The sequence below is a fragment of the Excalfactoria chinensis genome, chromosome 1 (assembly GCF_039878825.1).
Source record: "Excalfactoria chinensis isolate bCotChi1 chromosome 1, bCotChi1.hap2, whole genome shotgun sequence".
NCBI classification, from domain to species: Eukaryota; Metazoa; Chordata; class Aves; order Galliformes; family Phasianidae; genus Excalfactoria; species Excalfactoria chinensis.
Genome location: NC_092825.1, coordinates 56,454,395 through 56,464,298, shown reverse-complemented (window position 1 = coordinate 56,464,298; position 9,904 = coordinate 56,454,395). Strand labels below are relative to the sequence as shown.

The 9,904-nt window shown below is 45.1% G+C and overlaps 1 protein-coding gene across 1 annotated transcript in view; it reads right to left on the bottom strand.

The window, feature by feature from the left end:
* Positions 1-1,017: 1,017 nt before the first annotated feature.
* DENND5B (DENN domain containing 5B) overlaps positions 1,018-9,904 on the bottom strand; it is a 104,064-nt gene continuing 95,177 nt past the window's right edge. Inside the window, exons 17-21 of the mRNA XM_072332954.1 lie at positions 9,223-9,410; positions 6,629-6,711; positions 6,345-6,471; positions 5,459-5,633; positions 1,018-4,910 (exon numbers count right to left, since the gene is read on the bottom strand). Coding sequence (XP_072189055.1) covers positions 4,727-4,910; positions 5,459-5,633; positions 6,345-6,471; positions 6,629-6,711; positions 9,223-9,410 — 757 coding nt within the window. The 3' untranslated portion in view covers positions 1,018-4,726. The remainder of the gene's footprint in view (positions 4,911-5,458; positions 5,634-6,344; positions 6,472-6,628; positions 6,712-9,222; positions 9,411-9,904) is intronic.

The window sequence follows — 9,904 nt, the reverse complement described above, 5'->3', positions numbered from 1 at the left end:
GAAGAGCAGGAGAATGAATGTGAATGTCAGCAGTAAAGTTCTCCCTGATGGCAGTGACAGGAGTTCAGTCTTTGAGCTGATGGGGTGACAGAGAGGGAAGCAACTTTGCTCTCAACTTGAGCACAGTTTGTTCCAAGAAGCCTACCTGAAACACCAACAGATCAGATCAGTGAGCTGTTCTGACTCTTACCCATGTGTGTTTTCTCAGACAGTTTTATTCTACTTACCCTTTGCAGAAAACACGGCAGCGTTCCCAGATTGTACCACTGGTGGTGCAGTGGGGAGGAAGTTATTTGCACTTCCTCATCAGGACAAGTTCACTCCTGCTGTACATCAAGTATTTACAGTCTTTAGGAAGCCACACCATTCCATCTCTGATTTCCACACATCGGCCTAAAGCATTCAGTAAGGAAGTATGTTAAGTGTGATCACTCCTACTGACATTTGACAACAAGCAGCTCTGTGGGTCTTACTCACCCATAGGGGATCCTATATTTTTGGTGCTACACTGCTGATAAACAGTGGTATCCCCAAACGATGTATTTGAGGATGTCTACATACACGCAGTGAGATTTGCAGTCCTCTACTGAGACCGCATTTTCTAAACCAAGAGTTTCCCTCATAGAACCATAATCGTAGGATCATAGAATGACTTAAGTTGGATGGGACCTTAACAATTACTCAGTCTACCTAGCAGATGAGGAGCTGGGAAGCACAGAGCAGGGCCATCTCTGAAAATCCAGTCCAACTTGGAAAAGCCTTCACCTACCAAGCAGGGCATTTTGTTACCAATCTATTGCAGCTTCCTTGTTGCCAGCACCCATCTGTCTCTTCTCTACCAACCTCTCTCAACACGGTGTGTGCTAACAGACAGAGCGGAGGGCAGGAATTGCAGTCCAGCTCTTTGAACCCATATTTGAGTATCAGAGCAACCCAGGCGCAGGGGAAAAGCTCACATCAGCTTTCTGGCTTGCAACTCGACTCTTGGTTCTTCTGCAGGGAGAAAGCGACACCAGCCATTATTCTCACAGTTTTATTTGTAAAGGACATAGCATGAAAAGCTGTATTTCAATGTACTTCAAAACCTGAAAAACCCATGTCAGTTTGTGATATGTATGTTAAAGTGCTTGATAGAACAATACTTTTACTAATGTCACCTTGAAAATAATCCAGTTCTTATTCGGTTAGTAATGATGTAAAGACAAAATATACTCAATGGAGACACCGAAGGGTCATTTGAAGCCATACAGGGCACATCTGTACATTTCAAGTGTAACACACAATATTTCCCCGTAAGATGCGCACCTTCATTTGATTGAAAGAAGGAATTTTCCCGAATACGCCTTTGCACAACTATTCTAAAAAGACAGCTTTGATTCCTAATGACACATGCCAACTCAGAATAAACATGAGCAGATTTGTCACTAAACAGTAGAATCGCATTTGCTTCAGAGAATTATAAATACAGGTTTTGTACACAGTGAGGCATTGGATTCTCTGACTCTCCCCAGTCATCACCATGCCAGACGTCAGGATAACAGGACAACGCAAACTCAAGACATCTGCAAACAGGTATTGGGTAGGAATTGTTCTTTAAAAGCAGATACCGCAGAGCTTTGGTCTTTTCCCACATTCCCTTTTCTCAACCAATGAAGGTGCTTTAACACTGAAGTAAGAACTGCGTTAGCTTAGAAGGATCCTGATAGGTTTGCCGCTCTAGCAGGCAGAACGATTTCTGTAAACCTTACAGAGAAAACCTCACAGTTTCCAACAAATGAAGGTAGTTGACGAAAATAAGCCATACATGAAAATAAGCCTGCAAAGAATCGTACTCCCAAGGTTGTCAAACGTCCCACCTTCTGGGAAGCAGGGACACTGCCGCACCCCTCGGCACATCTTAGGGTGCTTTATTGCCTACAAAGAGTTATTAGACAGACATTGCTTTTATCGTATCGTTAATCTGATGCGAAACCTGACATAAAACAAGTCAACGCTCGCTAAATAAGAAGATGTGAAACTGTGTTCAAGGTAAGTGCTAAAGGTTCCTTAATGGAGTCTGAAATAGGGGAAGCCCCTGTTTTGAATTTTCAAATGTCTCAGGTTTTGACTTATTTTAACTTAAGAAATACTTCATCTTCCTGCCCTTTTTGGAGCCTACATTCACCCATTCCTGACCTTTAGAGGTGCCTGTGTTTCTGCTTTATCTTGCTTGCACTTAACCCATGTCATGTTAGGTGAATGTCACGACTGCTTAAGTCATAAATAAACACTAATCTGAGAGCCATGCAGCAGTATACTTTTGAGAAGTATCCAGGTAGAGAATGCAGACGCTGCTTGCAAAGAAATCCAAGGACTAAAGAGGTTGTTATTTCAGTTAAATGAAAGCCACTTAGGCTGGGCTGCACATGAAAAAGTCATGCACAACACTTATCAGACATAAAATGCCTGAGTTGTATAAGAAATCAAAACATTGCCTAAGCAGTCATTACCAAATAATTCTGCCATGTGGCTTTTAGTGCTAAACATATCATTTACCGGTAGAGGAACACATTTCCAGTTGCTGCTATAGGGCTGTCACACATCTTCTGTAGACTTTAAGCAGATGTGTCTGGCTGCTCAGAAAACCCTCACGCCCTGAATTTCACCCTCCTGGAAATGCAAGAGAGATGTCACAGAGCTGTGGGCTGCCAACTCACACCACCACTCACTGCCCTAACATCAACTGCTCACCACCCACAGCGGTGACGCAGCAGTGCTGCCTACACTGTCTGCGATGAGTTCAGTCAGTTTAAGAAAGTACAAGCACAGGAGGAAGGAGCAGTAATTAAAAGCTGGAAGTCCCGTTACAGTCGGTTACTTCCTGGCTTCTTTACTTTCTTAAAAACCAAAACCAAAACCAACCATTCTATAACGTAAAACTCTCCCTTCTATTGATATGGAGCCACATGAAGAGTTTCCTTCTGGCCAGGGATGTTGTGCAAACCTTAACACCAAAACGTGTGCTGCTCTAAGAACTGGACAGTAGAACGATCATAGGAAAGGAAAGCAGCTTGACAAGAGACAGGTGAGAGAGCAAACCCTACTTTTCATCTTCTTTCCCCTTCCTTAGCTCTCCGCCCTTGCTCTACCATGTATGCACCATACTGAGATGTGCATTGCAAAGCCCCTCCTAATGCTGCCTGCGAGCAAAGTGCCAGGCAGTTACAGTACCACCGAGGGCTTCTCCAAGCCACAGCTGATGGCTCCAGCTGTGAGACATCCAGGAAATCCTCTGACAAAATGGCCAAGATCAAAGGGAATAAACAAGTTATAGCAGACACCTGTATTTAAACTAACCTGCACAACTGGAACTAGATGAAGTTAACGATGCCTTCAGACCTTTACGGCTCCCAAACTACAAACAAGGAAAATACACTCTGTATTTGCTGCACGGCACCTCACAATTTCAATGCAATTCGTCTCTAAATTTTCAGCTTAGCGGATTTCAGTTGCTCCCTGTTCCTCTTCAAGACTGTAGCTATACAAACACACTGTATTACTAACACATTAACCAGAAAGAATGTGGGAGATCCTCAGAACACCACCTTCTTTGTCCTTTCACATCATTCCCTTTTTTTTTTCTTCTACTTTGTACCTGGATAATTAAAGAAACAAACAAAACCACCAAAATAATCAAAGGTCCTGTCCCTCGAGGAACACTTGCCCTGTGGGATAAAGGAAGACTAGTAACCTGTCAGCATTACAAGACCAGCTCAGTATCACACAACACTGGTGTCTGCGGCAATGATTCCCTCAAGTACATCAAGAATTTGGTAGGAGCCAAATTCCTCTTGATGGGAGGGGGAAAGAAAAAAAGCCATCCACAACACAAGCTGGCTGGGAGTAACGGGGAACTCCAGATCACCTAGACAGACAAGGAACACAGTGAGCAAAACAAGCCATCGTTTCCCATCTCTAGTACTACTTCCACAGGTGGCAGGCTCCAAGGCTCAGCATCTCACATCTCCAGTGTTGAAGCATTTCAGCTCCTGTGTCCTCTTCTGGAGATCAACAGAAGTGACACAAAAGACCTTTACAGAAAAAAAAAAAACAAAAACAAAAAGACAATTCACAACTTCTGTGCATTGAAAGGGCTGGGTCTCTGAACAAACAAAAAACGAAGGGAGACCACGTACAGCAGGATAAACAACATACACTAACATTTCCAAGAGTGAGACAATCACAATGGCTACATAAGGATATTTGCTGTATTCATCTGCAATACCTGAAAAAAGCCCTGCTGAGTTTGCGCTGTATTTACACATTGATTGGCTTCTTCCTTGCAAGCAAGTAGCAGCATCCCTTCCCACCGCAGTCCTTCCCTCCCCAGCCCTTCCCCTGGGTTTGAGCTACTCACAGTCAGAACAAGAACATTCAGTCTAAGAAAACTTTCTTAGAGTAATATAATTTCTTAAAGAAGATAGCGTATTTACACACATCTAAACACATGAAAATACTCTATTTTATACTAAATTTCTGTTTCAAATAAACTACAATACTGCATCTTAGCTTTCTGCAGCCTTAGAGGACAGTCCTGACGGAGCACAGACTGGGCTTCCTGCTCCCATGGGAGCCGGCAGTGGTGCCTTGCAGCGATGCGTTGCCGTCGCGTTCAAGTCCTGACAGGTCTCCCAGTTGTGGTTTGCTTGCTTGGGAAAGGAATAATGAAGTTCTCAGCAAAGCCATGCTAAACATCCACTCCTTTAATGAGCGATCCTTCTAGGACGATGTTGAAGTCTTGCAATGTCTGTAGGACTCGGATAAGGGAGTTGACAGTCATGCGGTCCCGTAGCAGGGCGTTCTCCTCATACATCCTTGTAATGAGTGGGCATTCCGCCAGTAAGGGGATCCACTGGGGCAGCAAGTGGTCCCTGCCAAGGGAGGAAAGGAGTGACTGCAGCACGATACACAACACATCTGAAACTGACATGCTTCTCCAAGAACATTTCTAGATATACCAGCTCCCCAGTAACATACAACTGAGTCTCTCTACTCCCCACAAGCGCAAAACAAGAAGCAACCTACGTGGGAGGAAAGATAAATCTAGAATAGTTTGTCAAAATCATAACAGACACCCCATTTTCATAGGCAGCGATTCAATGAAGATTTAGAAATGCATCAGTTCTTGTAAAGAAGCTCTGTATTCCCAAAGTCTGCACTTCATCAAAAGTACAGATTTCATACATCCGACTGTCAAGTGAACAGGTATTTTAAAAGCTAAGAACATTCTTGGAGGCTTAGACAGTACCTATGCATGATTACCACTTCTTTGCTACAATTTTTGTCTACTATTAAAGCAGCCTAAAATAGGCACTGGTAATAGAAGGCACAAGGTCTCTTGAAATGAAAAAATAGAGGTGGTAATAACAGTAACACGTCTAGCACAAGAGGACACACATAATGAAGAGCAGTTCGGTACCTTGTCCCCAGGCAAACCAGAATCTGGAATTTGCCATCCTTTCCAATGTTCCTTGGAGCTGTGTTGATAGCATTCACATAATGGCAGAAGGTTTTGCACGATGATCTCTGAAGCAAAAGGGCCTCCTCGTTGTCTCCAATCTGGTCACTGGTTTCAAAATAGGCAACAGCTTTTTCTGTGGTAGGGAGAAAAACCAGAGTCCAGTGAGAAGTACTTCGGTACAACCAAGATTTACCCTACCCTAACCCAAGGGAGTCCTTGAAAAACCTGCCAAGAGCTACTGCTCAGTTTATGTATAGACTCCTCACCCTGAAAACAGTAGGTGGGTGGTGATCTCCCCCTGTGCTATGTGGCTGTGGTCAGCAGATACACTGACGTACGACACATGTAACATCAAGGCACCGCACCAGCATCTATCAATGGTTTCACTGTGATACCATCAGCTTTGATTTTTCACTTTCTCTGAATAAGCGCTTACCCTCAGGCTAAGAATCTTAACCTGTCAGCATATTTTAAGCTAGAAATCTAAACGCTTCATTACCTGAACTTTCCCAACTCTTCTTCCAATACCAACTGCTGCTCTACTCCAACCTCCAATTCACTTCCTCTTCTGGGCAGGGAAACAGTTGTTTGAACATTTATCTGTGAATACATGACTAGAACCTGAAGTGCTCTTAAATTTCTGCAGAGATTGACACTTACTTGTTATGTAAAGTTCTGTATTTCTCATCTTCCACTCAGCTTCTCATTCCCTTCAAACAATCTGCATTTTGCTATGCGGGAGCAAACCGCATCCTTGCTGAATAGCATCTCAAGTCTGTACATAAGTAGCCATTTTGCCCTAATCTTTCATCTCCTTCTACTTCCAGGTCACACACCAGCTTACCTATGAAATCCCAGATGAAGACATTCTTATGAAAAATGCGAGCTGATTTGAATCCGTGGTGGAAGACCTGCTCCAGTGCTGCAACCAAGCCATTCTCCCCACACAACAGAATGGTAAGGCTCCCTCTCTGTAGGAAAGGGAGAGCCTGTGAGAACACCTCGTCCTGTTCGTATGCCAACGGGCTTAAAACCTAAAGGTTAACAATCTCTACTAGTCAATTTCTCTTATAAACTATTTTGACAACTTGCTGTGGACAACAGACAGGTAATGATCAGTAGAAGTACCTCTTTCTCTGGCTTGTGAAAATGCTTCACGATATTGTTCACAGCTTCTCCAATTCCCTCTTGGATCTGCCCTGCATTTGGCTCTGTGAAACCACAGAAAAGAAGATGTCACCTTTAAAACGGTCATCAAATTCTCATGACGACATAGCTTGAACTGCAGGAATTACTCTGTATCTTCAACAGGAAAGAGTCAGGGAGTCATCTGTCTTGAGTAAATCCAAGTCATAATTATAAGCAACTAAGGAGCAATCCTGGAATAGTAAAATAAATTGCCCTACTTAAAAATGCACAACCCAAGGGTCTGGCTTGATAAATATTTTATTTGAGCTGATCACATCTTGTCCATCACAGAGTGCAGCAAACCTCTGATGAAGAGACATGGGCTGGAAAGGTTGTAGGCAAGTTGTCTGACGTGCTTCTAGGCAACTCACATCAGAAAACCTCGCACCTATGAATTCCTGATTTGGATCCATAATGAGCCACAAGAAGTAACTGCTTTAGATGCATCTGGTCATTGTACGAGCATGAGAAGTAGAGGCAAGAGAATACTCCTTACCGTTACTTCCAAGAGAAAGCAAACTTCACTATTAAAATGTATGCTGTATTCCCGCTCTGAATTGTGATGGAGGCCCAGGTGGTGCCCAAATACATGCATTTGAGCACTGGCAGAGACCAGTGTGGACTTGTGCCTAGACTGCAATCAAGCATATCTGTGAGATGAATGGGGACTTAGTTGGGTTGTGCTGTGGGGCTGCTGGCAGCAGACCCTGGTGCCCATCCCACAGCATCATCAGCACTTCCCTGGCTCTGTCTGTCTTAGGCAGCTGAGGTGTGCAGGGTGCACTTGCATCAGCAGAGGTGAGTGGTTTGGGAACACAGCCCCCAGGGTGGCTGGTAGGGAGCAAGGGCTGGGAGGGTTTGCTGCTGAGGGATTGGGGCATTGCTGCTGCCTGTCTTAGGGACAGCAATAATGATGTCACCTACATGACCTGTTTCCACTAGCCTTCTTATAGTTGTGCCATCCAATGGGCAAAGAAGCAGCTGAGTTGTGCTATATGCAGGCCAAAATAATAAGTGAGGTCAGATGATGATTACCTTGTCTGCAGAACACTCAGATAACGGCCTGCAGGGTGAGCAGAGGCCTGAAGAGCTGGTGCTCATCGCTCTGGGGCACAACTTCCCAGATGAGGTCTGGGCTGCCTTTTTCCAAGAACATCCAGAAAACCTTGACCCTCTGCTCCAGTGGCTCCAAGAAGAGATCGTAAGGATCTTGATGATGAGTGATGGGAGGTGCTTGAGGGAACAGTGTACCACTGTGGGCTTCCTGTGTATCTTAGGGCGGCCTTACTGTGGGGGCTGCAGCTGTTCATCAAAGAGCTAACGGTGTCCTTTGTGAGGGGGCTCATCGTTACCATCACAGCCCTATATGGCCCCAGAGCTCTGCCAGCATCAGGACTGCCAGGATACCCATGCTGCAGGATGACAGCCACCCTCAGCCCCACGGCCTCCCATCAGAGAACTCCTGGGCTGCTCTGTCAGCCCTGCATGCACCAGTGCTGAGGAGCTCCCCAGTGTCCTCAGTAGGGGCCCTAGACTTTAATCATTTTGATGATTGTTCTGATTTCTTTCCAGATTTTCATATCTGTAAAGATTTTCATGTCCTAAAATCGTTTCTCTGGAAGCATGGAATAATTCAGTATTATTTTACCTGCTCTAGCTGTGGTGCCTCTGCTCATTGCAGAGGAGTTGGACTAGATGGCCTTTGGAATTCCCTCCCAACTCTAAGGATTCTGTGATTCTATGATTTTAGTATGTGATGACCTCTGCAGTCTCTGATAGGTCTGAAAAAGTATCTCCTGTAGCTCAAAACAAAAACAAATAATTGGGCCTTAGTGTTCCCAGACCTAAGTAAACACTCTGCAAGGAGCTCTGCTGGCTGCTCCTTCATGCATGTGAATAGCTGCAGTGATGATTAATTTGCTCTTGGAGGCTCACGTTTCCTTGCTTGACCTTTCAGCAATCACTTCATCTAATTTTACCAGAGCTGAACAGATTTATGTATATGATCCACAGTGTGCACTGTGCTCACCTGTATGCTGTAGCGGAGAATGCCTCACATAGCCCTTGCAGCCCTGTACTGTGCTGTAGCTGAGTGCTGCTATTCTCAAAACCCAATGTTAGAGACATGAAGCTGATGTCCCCATGCTCTCTCTGGAAATGGATCCTCTAGAGGACAGTTCACAGCACCTACAACATTCTGGAATGACCCCCAGAGGTGCCTGTCTAATTGCTGACCACACAGAGAGAGCCAGGAAGCAGAGCAGCACCAGCTACTGCAGATTCTGCTGCTTCCTATTTCCCCATCCCATACCTCTATGCTCCAAAGGTAGAGGTATATTCTCTGACAACTGTTAGGAGAAAGAAAGTGGCAACGTTCACCCCCACAAAGCAAGCTGCAGGCACAGGAATAGGAAAAAGAGAAGCTTGTGGCTGTTCCTCTGCATCAAGCCTTCCTCCGGCAGAAGCTGTCCTGCTCACAGCTGTCCTGACACTGCCCCCTTCTCTAGAACCCTGGGAGGAAGAATTGGACTTACTGGTGTTCTTTCCTGTGAGAGAGGTGATGCTCAGACGCCGAGCTGTGGTAGGAGACTTCTGCTGGGGTGGAGTACGGCACTGCTTTCCCAGCTCTTCATCAGACGTGGAGGACACCAGCTCTCCAATAAGGATTCGCTCCAAGCTGCCATCATCAACGCCCTTTCCCAACCATCTCCCACAGGGAAACCTGCCGAGTGCCCAGCAGAAACACGGGTCAGACACATGGGTAGGTAACTTCATCTCAAAGCCAGAGGGACAGCTAGCACCCATCAACACTGCGAGCAGGCAGGAAACACTGCAGCCAAGAGCTCTTCACAGAGCAGAGCTCAGCAGGCAGTATTCTGCTGCACCACAGCTGAAAAGACCAAACCAGAGATTTACATCTGCCTTCATCCTTAAGGAAAGGGAAACGTGCAAAACTAGCATGAAAGCACTGGAGAACAAGAGGTGCAATACCCTTATTTAATGGGCCACATGTAGCTCTCTGCTGGGTTATCTTTCAGTTGCAGCCATGCAGGCAGTCCCAGTGAGCTCTATGCAGACATCCATGCTACCACCGCTTGTAGCTGTGTCCTTCCTCTTTCCCCCATACTATGCCCTCAACTTTAAGCTTTGGAGCTCACCCCTCTGAGGGATAATTTTCCAAGTTCAATTTAATTCAATTTCTTCAATTTAGAAAAA